This window comes from Arvicola amphibius, chromosome 9 (genome assembly GCF_903992535.2).
Source record: "Arvicola amphibius chromosome 9, mArvAmp1.2, whole genome shotgun sequence".
Lineage (NCBI taxonomy): Eukaryota > Metazoa > Chordata > Mammalia > Rodentia > Cricetidae > Arvicola > Arvicola amphibius.
The window spans coordinates 103,359,249-103,371,869 of record NC_052055.2 but is presented as its reverse complement, the minus strand read 5'-3'; the positions used below and the strand labels follow the sequence as shown (position 1 = coordinate 103,371,869).

The 12,621-nt window shown below is 49.4% G+C and overlaps 1 protein-coding gene across 1 annotated transcript; it reads right to left on the bottom strand.

Moving 5' to 3' along the window:
* Positions 1 to 402: 402 nt before the first annotated feature.
* On the bottom strand, positions 403 to 5,486 carry Nodal (nodal growth differentiation factor). The gene is made up of 3 exons (XM_038344057.1): positions 5,291 to 5,486; positions 1,290 to 2,005; positions 403 to 639 (listed from the first exon to the last, which is right to left on the bottom strand). The coding sequence occupies exons 1-3, from the start codon at positions 5,484 to 5,486 to the stop codon at positions 487 to 489; spliced, it is 1,065 nt and encodes a 354-aa protein (XP_038199985.1). The 3' UTR covers positions 403 to 486.
* Between the last annotated feature and the right edge of the window lie 7,135 nt (positions 5,487 to 12,621).

Genomic DNA, 12,621 nt, shown 5'->3' with positions numbered 1-12,621 from the left:
GCCAGCCCGTTAGCGCAAGCCTGCTAGAAAGTTGTGGGGCTCCCCTAGCCCAGCTTGAATCAGGGAGAGCCAAATGGCTAGTTTTAATCTAATACAATTATACTGATCTTTAGGGAGGGTCACAGGCCACTTTTAAGAATACAGGAAAGCTACAGGTAGCATCGAAAAAATAAATACATGTATACCCCAGCCTTTGCACACCATTTCAAGGGCTTCAGAGTTTAAAGAGCACTCGTGCAGTTCATAACCCCCATTTCCAGGGAGCCCAGCCAGCCCCTGCAAGGTTTCCCCATTCCTGCCTCCCCACAGTAGCCTCTGGCCTGGCAGGTCTAAGAGCCCTATAAGCACAGGGGGCAGGACTTCCTCTTCAGCTCTGGCAGGCAGAGCCCTTCTTCTGTTTCTGCTCCCTGGATGGGCACTATGCATCTCCCTGGAGTTTACCAGCACTGTGGAGGGCAAGCGGATTCAGCACTTGCCCTGGCTCTGTCAGAGGCACCCACATTCCTCCACAATCATGTCCTTATGGTGTTCCAGGAGCACCCTGCCATTGTCCACGTAGAGCATGCTCAGTGGCTTGGTCTTCACAGGGGCACAGCATGTGGAAGGGACCCGGTGGGGCTGGTAGCGTTTCAGCAGGCTCTGAAAGGGAGGAAGGAGGAAGAGGCAAAATTAGTATTTCTGGCTAAAGTGAAAAATTATCTTCATAAATAATAGGATGCTGCACGTACAACCAACTCATGAACCCCCATGTCTGTGAAATAGTCTGTTGGTCCTGAAATAGACAGACTTTGGAGAAGAAGTTTATAATGTCACACAAGTAATGAGCTGGAGTAGGAAGGCTCATCCATTCCTAAAGTCCAGTTTTGAATGTCCTTTCCCAGAATGTCAGAGGAGCAGAGATTCTGTGTTCTGTTCCCATCACCTAATTAAAGGAACAAGGAAAAGCTGGGGATGCAGCTTAGTTGGTAGAGTGCTTGTCCAGCATGTTGGAGGTCCTGGATTTGAGCCCCAATATCGTAATAACTGGGCGTAGTAGTATGCACCTGTAACCCCAGCACCAGGGATCATCGTGGGCCATGTTTGGGGCTGGCGTGCGTGTGTGTGTGTGTGTGTGTGTGTGTGTATCAGAGAGCTCCCAGGGTAACCCCACAGAGCAGGACTCAGTGCTGTGGCAATCTGCATCCTCACTGGAGCAAACATGGAAGTGCTTGAATGACCAAACCCAGTTATCTCATCACAGACTTAAAGCCATATCCCCTGTCTAGCATGTTCCATTCCAGGCAACGTACCTGGATATAGGCGTGGTTGGTAGGGTGAAACTCCTCCCCTACAGGGTTAGGGCACTCGCCCTCACAGCGATAGGCGTTGTACTGTTTGGGGTAGATGATCCAGGAACCCCAGCCAATCAGGTTGAAGTCCACCTGGAACTTGACCCTCCTACACAGTTGGCTTCTGTCTGGCATGTGATGTCTGCGGTGCCTTCTGCCCCATCGGCCCCTCTCTCCAGACAGCTGTCCCTCCTGGGCCCGCCAGGAGCTTTCGGCTTCCCAGAGCAAAGTGGCGCCACCCAGCTGCCTCTGCTCCTGAGGCCGGTTGGAGTACAGCATGAGCACATTGGCGCTGGTGGCAGTGACAGGCAGGGTGCGGGACTGATGCCAGCACTTTCCTTTCAAACTGGACACCTGCTTCTCCAGTGCCCTGGGGTTCTTCAGCCACTTGGAGAGTGGCCTGGTGACCTCCAGGACAGTGCTGCCCGAGGAAAAAGTGACCTGAGACGGAGTGACAGTGAACTCCTCCATCCGTACTCGCTCCAGGCAGTCCGCTGGCTCCTGCTCTGGGTCCAGCTTGGCCTGGTGGAAAATTTGAATGGTGAGTGGGCCCTCAGTGGGGAGGTCCATAGGGCGGGGCAACTGCAACCGGAGCTCCGCCCATGCCAGGTCCTCTTCTTGGCTCAGAAAGGAGAAGTCGAAAGCGAAGGTCCAGTTCTGCCCACTCACTTCCATATCTAGGGGAGAAGTCGGGAGGAAACAGGGTGAGAGGACTTTCTGTCGGCCACCAGCTGGTTCAGCTGCCTGTCACCCATCTCTCTTGCCCACCCCTATTGATTTTTAATATAATCGAGTCCATTTTATTTATTTTGGCTTTTTGAGATGGAGTTTCATACTAACTCAGGCAGAACTGGAACCTGATATTTATCCTAGACTTGCCTGGAACTCTGGGCCATCCTTCTGTCCCAGTCTCTCAAGTAATAGGCTACAAGTTAAGCTACCGTGTGTGTGTGTGTGTGTGTGTGTGTGTGTGTACACACATGTGTATATGTATGTATATATGTGCATGTATATGTATAAAAGCGCATATATGTGTATAAATATGTGTGTGTGTGTTCTCATAGTCCCATTTCAGAGATGAAAGAAAATGGAGGCCTTGGAAGACTTGTGTAAGACTCTTTTTGAAAAGTAACCAAAGGGCTGAGGATGTAGCTCAGTTGGTCCAGCTCTTGCCTACAAAATACAAAGACCCGAATTCAATCTCCAGCACTGCATAAACTGGGCGTGGTTTACTAAGTGGAAATGGTCACTCAGGCTTGTAATTCCAGTACTCAAGTAGCTCAAATAGTACTCAAAAAGCCTGTTTCCTCTTCTTTGCATTACAGCCATGTATGGTGGCACATGCTGATAGTCCCAGCACTTGGGACACTTAAGAACAGGAGGATTAGGAATTTAAGGCCAGCTTTGGGGACATAGCAAATTGGAGGCCAGAGGCAACTACATGAAACAACCCTGTCACAAAAAAACAAGAGAACAAAATAATTGATGTAAGGACATGGGGAAATCAAGAGGCTTAATTTTTTACACTTATCTGGTGTTTCCAGTTTGTTTTGGAGTCTATTTCATTGGAGATAAACAAAGACTCTTGAGATGCGCATATTGAGTAGCCCTGGAGGCGGCAGGGATCTGGGCAGGGATCCTGGGTAGCTCTTAGCTTTTTAACCATCCCCAGACCATCTTTGGGTTTAGGCGAGTTGCAGCTTCTGCCTCTGGCGGCTTCTCCCCGCCCATCTCTAGCTGCCTTCTCAGTTAATTTCCACTTCCCGTCCTCATTAGCAACATCAGGATACAATAACGACTAGTCCATGCCTAGGGATGCCTCTGCCCTTGGGAGCTGGGTGGCTTCCTCTAGTCACTCCTGCCCCCTATACTAGCAGCCTGTGTGGGATCTCAAAGTTTTATCCTAAGTATCTGCAAATGGTCCCTCAGAGGCAAGTGCTCCTGCTTCATGGTCAAGAGCAGCAGCCTGAGTCCCCTGTGACCGCCCCCCCCCCCCCCCCCCCCCGTCCTGGTTCCAGTTTGTCATTGGTCAGTTTTCCTTCTCTGGGCCTCAGCTGCCTTCTTATAGAGAGAAGGGATGTTGTGTGCTATACAAAACTCAGGAATGAAATGTGGTAGTCAGGTAGCTAGGCGCTGCATGGAGACACAGTCGCTAATAACTGATGACCAGTGTTCAGGCAGACCGGGAAGAAACTGCTTCCTCTCGGGCTGCCCCCAGGGTCTCCTGGGATAGAGGGTCCTCCAGATGCCCAGATGCAGCTCTAGCTCATTAAACAACTGATACTGAAGGGGTTCACGGCCACCCCGAAACCCACTTGTGTGCAAGAATAATTAGCACATTAAGCCATCTCAAATTCTTACAGATTTTATTTATTTATTATGTATACAACATTTTGCCTCCATGTATGCCCACACGCCAGAAGAGGGCACCAGATCTCATTACAGATGGTTGTGAGCCACCATGTGGTTGCTGGGAATTGGTCCTCTGGAAGAGGAGTCAATGCTCTTAATAACCATTGAGCCATCTCTCCAGCCAGCTACCTCCAATTCTAAAGGAAAGAGTTGCTCAGGCCATTTGCTTGCTCCTGTCCCCAGCCAGGGAGGTAAGAGGCTATCATAAGGCCCTTGCCATTTTCTGCTTTTCTGCTTCCCCCCCCCCCATGCCAAGGCTTTACAGGAACTGTCTTCCCACCCCCCCCACCCCCACTGGTACTCCATTTGCACATGAGTGAACTGAACACTGAAGCACAAACAGACACTAAGATTCCAGCTGACAGACCCCACACTGCCACTACTGGGCAGATTACACACTGACTCAAGAGGGGAGACGTGACCTGGAATGCCGCTCTCCCAGACTCCCTCCAGGCAGAGCCCCGGATTTACAAAAGTAAACAAAAAGTGAAACTCGGGCGACTGCGAACAGAACTGGATGGACCCTAACAGTTTTCCTGAATCCCAGATTGTCCCATCACGAACATAAATAAACCTTCAAGAACTTTCTCTGCCCCACCCTAGCCGGAGGGGCCAAGCTCTCCACCAAATCCCCATTGCCTCTCCCTCCAGGGTGTCCTAGTCCGTAGTACCCCCCCAGATGACCCTTCAGGAGAGGGTCACCGGCAGTCTCACCCCAGACACCGCAGGCTGGGACTAGGGACTCCGCCTCCAGGTCGCGAGGGCCGGCGGGCGACGGGTCAGACCGGATTAGCAGATGTGGATTGGGTCCGGGTCCCGTGGAGGGCCGTCTGGCCCCGCAGTACAGAGGCGCGAGCTGGCCAAGCTGTCCAGGCCACGGGATGTGGATTGCGGCCGGGAAAGGAGTCCCGAGTCTGGACTCTTTCTCCTGGGCACCCACCAGTCGATCTTCCCTGGTGAGCAACACTCAGATCTCTGGGTCAACTACACACACACTTTGATTCAAGGAAGTTCTGAGCCCGGGGTCACCCAGGACACCTGACACCGCCCAGCAACGAGAGCTACCGGAGTTCTGTAATTCCGGCACCCAGTCCCTAATTTCGGATCCATAAACCCTAGTTCCTGGTGGCATTTGCTGCAGCCGGGCTAAAACTCAGTAACGACCTGTTTTATTGTATATCTGGTTCGTGCAGAGCCTTTCTGGGGGCGGGGCGGTGTTGTCACCTAGTCCTCTCTACAAGTCTGCGAAGGAGGTGCTACGATTTCTAAACTACAGATAGGCAAACTGAGGCTCCCAGACTCTCAGTGGCGCGATCCGGGCCTCGCCCTTACTCTCTGCCACCTTAACTAGAACCCGAAAGGCGGTGGCCCTTGGACGCTGGGTTCCTCTCCGTCACGGCCACTAGCACTGTTCCCTAAGCCTGCCCACGCGGAAACCTTGTTAAGACCAGATCCTGAACGACCCCTTGGTGCCCAGTCCCGCCGCAGTCACCGCGCGCCTCCCGGGCCGTGCGCCCTTGGGTGCTGGAGAGGCCAGGCTTGCAGCCTACCTTGCGCCTGGAGGCTGCGGATGATGTCCGCCCGAGGCAGCGGGTCTCGGTAGAGGCTCAGCATGTAAGCGAGAGGGGACGGTGACGAGGGCTGCCCCCGTGTCCACAGAGGAAAGGCGGCCACTATCGCGGAGCGAGGCTGGAGGAGGGCCCACCAGGCATGGACAAGAAGGATAGGGAAGCAGTGGGCACTCATGGTGAGCTGGCTGAACCCGCAAACAGCGTCTGGGTCTCTTATATCTCAGCCACCGCTGCCCCGCCCCCTTCCATCCTTCCTCCTGAGAGGCCTTAAGAACCTATAACCCCCTGGAGGGGTAGGGCAGGGGAGCCCCTGCTGGAGGAAGGTGTGATGTGATGAGATATGACTGATAAATTGGGGTGGGGGGCTTAAGTACAGAGACTGGGTCTGGGCTGCCCCGCACATCGCCCCTCTACCTCGCAAAGTCTTACTGCTGAGACAGCGGTCTCTTACGTGCTACGAATTGTGCTTCGCTGAGCTGAAGGTGTTTTGGAGCCCTGGCTTCAAGCCCAGAACTACAACAATGGCTTCCTTACCTTGCCTCTCTGGACCCTGGCCGTCCTCTCTTTCTAGTTCATCCAAAAGCAGGTAGGGAGTGCTGGGGTGGGGGGCGGGGCTCTGTTCTGGGTAGCACCAGGCCAGCCAGGGGTACAGCCTTCATTGGCAAGTACTGGGAATTTTCAAGAACAGAGGAAGGCCCTTGGTGAAAAATGTCAGCTTCAAATACCAAAGCGCCCTCCTGGGGAGCAGAGGAAGACCCAGCTATAGCTAATCCAGGTGTTTTGGGTGGTGACACAGGCTCTTCCCTGCTTGCTACGGGAGTTTTCGAAGAGGAAAGGAAAATCTGGGGCTTGCTGGCTGTATCTCCTGCCAGCAGAGCAGGGCCCTGGGAGGTCTTAAGACCACTGCTCCATCTCACCTTGTCTGCCCAAGATGGAATTAAATGACTTGTACTTTCTTAATCAGACGTATATGTTTGCGCAGAATAAATATGACATATCCACGAGGAGTGTTATTTATATTATTTATGTTAAGGACTGAACCTTTTTTTTTCACACCACACAAATGACTGAATACATAGGAATGGAGTCATTAAGAAGAGAATCTTGGGAATGGAAAGATCCTAGGCTTTGTGTTCTCAAAAGGAAAGGCGGGATTGGAATTACCTTTTAAAGAAATGTAAATTCCTATCCCCATGTCCGTCCGCCCCCATGTTTTCCTCCGCTATTGCTGGCTTTTTCCTTAGCTGCTCCCCACCCCCATCCTTTTAAAGCCTCCAACTTGCACGTTAGCTGGCTAACATTTACTGAACACCTACTACGTGCTGGGGACTTTACACACTCTTTCACAGGCTGGGATGTGAGCAGGTGTTAGGATGGGGCAGCGACTTCCTGGGGCCAGCAGACCTGCCTGATCTTGTTCTAACCAGCTGGACCGAGCCTCGGGTTGCAGGCTGCTACAGGTCCTGATGCTCTCTGCACATTCGCTGGCTTATCCTGACCTCCCCACTCGATATCATTGTCTGACCCAGGCATTTTGGTTTTCACCAAGCGGTCTCATGTAGCCCAGGCTAGCCTTGAACTCATTTTGTAGCCGAGGATGACCTTAAAATTTGATCCTCTTGCCTCCACCTCCTAAATACTCAGATTACATTACAGGTGCTCTGGTTTACGTGGTACTGGGATTGAAGTCTCGCGTGAACTCAATAGGCACTGAGCTTCACTTCTAACCCCAGTTTCAGACCCAGGGTACGAAGCACCACGTCTGGACTTGCCTGAGGGTGTTTGTTAAACCCTAGCCTCCACACTTCCCTCCGGACCTCGGAGAGAAAGGGCGCTGTGATCTGCAAATTCAACGAGCACCCCTAGTGGTTCTTATCTGAAGGCTTTGGAAACCTGGGTGGCCAGGTAACAGTTTGTAGGATGTGTCCCAGGTAAAACAGCTGGAGAGATCTCTCCTCCTAAACACTTAAAACTAAGCGCTTGAAGGGCTCTAAACCCCTTTGAAAGGATTATACATCTGGCTGGGTATTGGTGTTCCTGAGCAATGTTACTTGGTGGTGTTAGGAACTCCTGTCCTGTACAGCAGACCCCTCTCCAAAGGCAGACACAATGAGATTTTGCCGTGTCTGGATTTTATGGTCTTTTCTACCTTCAGTTAGAAGCGTCTCATAATGGTTAAGCTTTTGGCCTTTGTGCTTCTTGCACTGTGTGGCACATAGGAAGTGCAAGAACTGAGTTGGAGGTGGTGGTGGCGCACACCTTTAATCCCAGCACCAGGGAGGGAGAGGAAGGCAAATCTCTGAGTTTGAGGGCAGCCTGGTCTACAGAGTGAGTTCCAGGGCAGCCCAAGCTACAAAGAGAAATCAGACAAACTGAGTTGAAGTTAATGATAGTAACAATGGCTATTTATTGAGAGGCATACGCAATGCACATTCTGCTAACTTTCATTGGTTTCATTTCTACCCTGTGTCCAAGACATGGCAGTAATGCAAAATGAAAGCTCATGAGACGGTGACGTCCTGGCCCCAAGATACACAAGGATGAGCCAGCGGGAGAGGAAGGTCACCTGCCACACACACCCATGTTTCAACTCTTGGTGCTTTCCCATAAGAGAGGTAAGAAAAGGAGGAGAAAGAGGGAAAAAAGCTGCTGGGGACTGGAGAGATGACTCAGCGGTTAAGAGCCCTGGCTGCTCTTCCAGAGGTCTTGAGTTCAATTCCCAGCAACCACATGGTGGCTTGCAACCATCTATAATGAGATCTGGTGTCTTCTTCTGGTGTACGGACATACATGCAGACAGAACACTGTATGCATAATAAATAAATTTTAAAAAAAGGAAAAGAGCCGGGCGGTGGTGGCGCACGCCTTTAATCCCAGCACTCGGGAGGCAGAGGCAGGCGGATCTCTGAGTTCGAGGCCAGCCTGGTCTACAAGAGCTAGTTCCAGGACAGGCTCCAAAAAAACTTCAGGGAAACCCTGTCTCGAAAAAAGCAAAAAAAAAAAAAAAAAAAAAAAAAAAAAAAAAAAAAAAAAAAAAAAAAAAAAAAAAAAAAAAGGAAAAGAAAGAGAAGGTGAGATGGCCCAGTGCCAGTGAGTAAAAGCATTTGCCCCCAAACCTGGTGACCTGAGTTCAGTCCCTGTGACTCATATAGTGAAGGGGGTTTGACTCCTGAAGGTTGTCCTCTTCCATGACACAACACATAAATATATAAATAAATAAATAAAAATAAATGTTTTTTAAAAATTGTTTATAATTCTCTTTACCTCTCTCCCTCTGGTTTTATTGAGACAGGGTTTCTTTGTGTAGTCCTGGCTGTCCTGGAACTCACTACCTAGACCAGGTAGGCCTTGAACTCACAGAGATCCACCTGCCTCTGCCTCCTAAGATTGTGCCCTGCCATTCCCAGCCACATGAAACAAAAAAAAAAGTTATAGGGGATAAAAAGAAAAGAAAACACAGGGAATATTTATAATCCCAGGGGATGGAGGCAGAAAAATCTTCAGTTCGAGGTTAGCCTCAGCTACATAGTAATTAAACTAAATGAAATAAATGAGACCATGTGTCAAAACAAACAAACAAAAAAAGAAACACTGTTGTGATGGTTATTCTTGGCTGCCAACTTGGCTAATATATCTGGAATGAACTATAATACAGAAATGGAGGGGGCACACTTGTGATCCGAATCTTTTTTTTTTTTTCCAGACCGGGTTTCTCTTATAGCTTTGGAGCCTGTCCTGGCACTTGCTCTGTAGACCAGGCTGGCCTCAAATTCACAGAGATCCGCCTGCCTCTGCCTCCCGAGTGCTGGGATTAGTAATCCAGATTTTGGGGCAGAAAGATACACCTTTAAGCTAGGTCACACCTTCTGTTGGAAGCCTATAGAAGGACGTGGAAGAAGGAAGGGTTAATTCTTCACCTGCTTGCCCTCGCCTTACCTGTACACCCATTCCAACTGGGACACCCAGCCTCCTCATGGGACTGAGCAGCTACTAGATTCTTGAACTTCCCATTCACACTAGCCATTGTTGGACTGCAGCCTGTAAACCATTCCAATAAATTCCCAAATAAATATATATAATTCCCATATTATATAGATGGGAATTTATTGGAATGATATATATGGAGAGAGAGATTCATTCCATAAGTTCTAGAGAACCCTGACTAATACAGTTGAGCAGATGTCTTGTAGTAAACTTTTTTTTAGACTTCTCAAGTCTTGCCCTCATGTGACCTGGGCTGCAGACAGAGCTCATTTCTTGTGTGTATTGGCCCCCAGCTGCCTGGGGATCTGGGCTTTCTCCTAGACTGTCTGACAAAGCTCCTCCATCTCCTACATTCTCTTGCTCCTCGGGAGGAGGACCCAGGTCTTCCCAGGCTCATCAGGACACAGACCAGTCAAGCCACCCTTTTCCCTTAATTAGGGGCATTAGTTAGTCCCAGGGTTGTTTCCTGAGGCGGAGGGTGACACTCTCTCACTTCCCCAGACGGTCTGACCTGAATGATAACCTCAGAGGCCACACAGCTGCTGGGGGGTGGGGGCAAAGTCTTTTCTCAGCTGCCCTGGCTCTCTCCTGACTGGAGCACTAGGATTACTCTAGTCCCCTTAAATCATTGCATAAATCTGGTCATCCCATGAGTTCACACCCTGTTAACCTAGACAACCTAGACATGATTCTTCGGGAGTCAAAGACATGTTTACTATATATCGTTACTTTTTTGTTTGTTTGTTTTTAAGATTTGTTTTCATTTTATGAGTATAGCTGTTTTGCCTGTTTATATATCTGTGTACCATATGTGTGCCTGGGACCTTTAGAGGCCAGAAGACTGGGGAAGATCCCTCGGAACTGGAGTCTCTGGCAGTTGTGAGCTGCCACATGGGTGCTGGAGATCGAATTCAAGTCCTCTGGAAGAGCATGCAATGCTCTTAACCTCTGAACTGTCTTCTCTGCCCTGGTTTTGGTTTTTTGAGACAAAATTTCTTCTACAAGAGACTGATCTCAAACTTATTATGTAGCTGAGGTTGGTCTTGGATTCCTGATTCTTCTGCCCCTGCCTTCCGAGTGCTGGGATTACTGGCACACAACAACAGTATTAGTGACCTTTACCTATCTGCCAAATTGTTGTTTTTATTTTGTTTTGAGACAAGGTCTCCTCATGTATCCCTGGATGGCCTGGAAATCACTATATAGACCAGGCTAGCCTCAAACTCACGTAGATCCACCTGCCTCCACTATGGGGTAAAGATGGATACCCCAATGTTACAGAAGAACTTTGGGTGACTGTCCAGGTGGCAAGATGTCTCTGTCAATTCTAGAGTTTTGGAAGTTGCTTACAATGCACTTCCTGTTAACTTAGGTAATACTATATCTTTCTGGGGTCTTTGGTGGAGCTGAAGACAGATAGTTATAATTACAGCTTTCCTTAGTGAGGATAAAAGATAAATTAGGTGTGAAACTTTCCAGATACAAATAGACTAAATATTGTAATTCTTGCTTGATACCTGTTTTGTTATATGTAATTTTACTATGTTAAAGCTAAAATCTTTTTTATTTAGACAGAAAAGGGGAGATGATGTGGGATTCCCCTCTGTCTAAAACTGTGAATATGTTTTATTGCCATTGGTTAATAAAGAAGTTTCTTTGGCCTATAACAGGGCAGAATATAGCTAGGCTGCTGGAAGAGATATAGAGAGAGAATAGGTGGAGTCAAGGAGATGTTATTTAGCTGCCGAAGGAGGAAGACGCAGGACTCTTACCCGTAGGCCACAGCTTCATGGTGATACACAGATGAATAGAAATGGGTTATTTTTTTAAATATTTATTTATTATATATACGATATTCTGTCTGTGTTTATGCCTGCAGGCCCGAAGAGGGCACCATACCCCATTACAGATGGTTGTCAGCCACTATGTGGTTGCTGGGAATTGAACTCAGGACCTTTGGAAGAGCAGGCAATGCTCTTAACCTCTGAGCCATCTCTCCAGCCCAGAAATGGGTTAATTTAAGATGTAAGAGTTAGTTAATAAGAAGCCTGAGCTAATAGGCCAAGCAGTGATGTAATTAATATAGCTTTTGGGTGATTATTCAGGCAGGGTGGCCGGGGAAACAAATGAGCAGTCTCCGCCTACAGAGCTCTTCATGGCTACTTCTGGACGACTGTTTGTATTTGCACGCAGAAGCCTCAAGGAAGAACTCAATAGCGAGTTCTCTGTGAAGCTGAGAACATCTGCCTTCTTGCAGCACTCCAGCGCCTGGTGCAGCATTCAGTTACCATGCTTGCCCGCTGATGGGATGGGCGCAGAAAGCAAAGCCCCAGACCACTTGCCTTTCGGTTGTTCCCATCCCATCTCCTCAGTGAATCCCAGCTCATCTAATACAGATGCAAAGTCCCCTCCAGGAGGTGGGGCTTAATGCCTGTTAACACCACCTACTCAAGGCCTGGCAGGGCCACTCAGTGCGAGGCCCAGAAATTTAAAGTAGAAAAAGGATTGGGGATGTGGGTCAATAGTAGAGTGCTTGCCTGGTGTGTGCGAGGACCTAGGGTCCCCCCAATACTAGGAGGATAGGCAGGAATAATACTCTTCTCTCTACAGCCTCCAGCTATACAGTAAAGCTCCTAAATAAAGCATTACCCAGCAAGCATGGAGGCAGGTGCCTTTAATCCCAGCATTCAGGAGACCAACCCGGGCAGATCTGAGTCCCAGGCCTGCCAGGTCTACACAGTAAGACCCTGTCTTAACAATACATAAATGAGCCGGGCGACAGTGGCACACGCCTTTAATCCCAGCACTCCGGAGGCAGAGGCAAGCGGTTCTCTGTGAGTTAGAGGCCAGCCTGGTGTACAAGAGCTAGTTCCAGGACCGCTAGGACTGTTATACAGAGAAACCCTGTCTCAAAAAACCGAAAACCAAAGAAAACAAACAAACAAAAACCCAACAAAACAAATCCATAAATGAGTGAAGCAAGTATTGTGTAGCAGTTGCCCGTGTATCCGTGCCAGTCACCAGAAGGAGTTCTCAAGAAGCAGGACCATTTCTGACTCTGTTCTGAAGCCCCCGGCCCATTCACTCCTTTCTGTGACCTGAAATGGAGGAACTCCGTGAGTGGCAGTGGGGGGCAGGGCCTGCACGTTCAGTACGTCCCACCCATCTGTTTCCCACACCACTGCTCTGACACCCAGAGCTGAGGAGAGGTTCTGTCTAGGCCCCTGCTGTGCTCAGGTGGCTCTCTGAGTTCTGGAGGTATTAACAGCTCCTGCGCTCCAGCCTGTAGCTCACAGCCTCCTCTCCAGCCTCCCACCTCTTCCGAA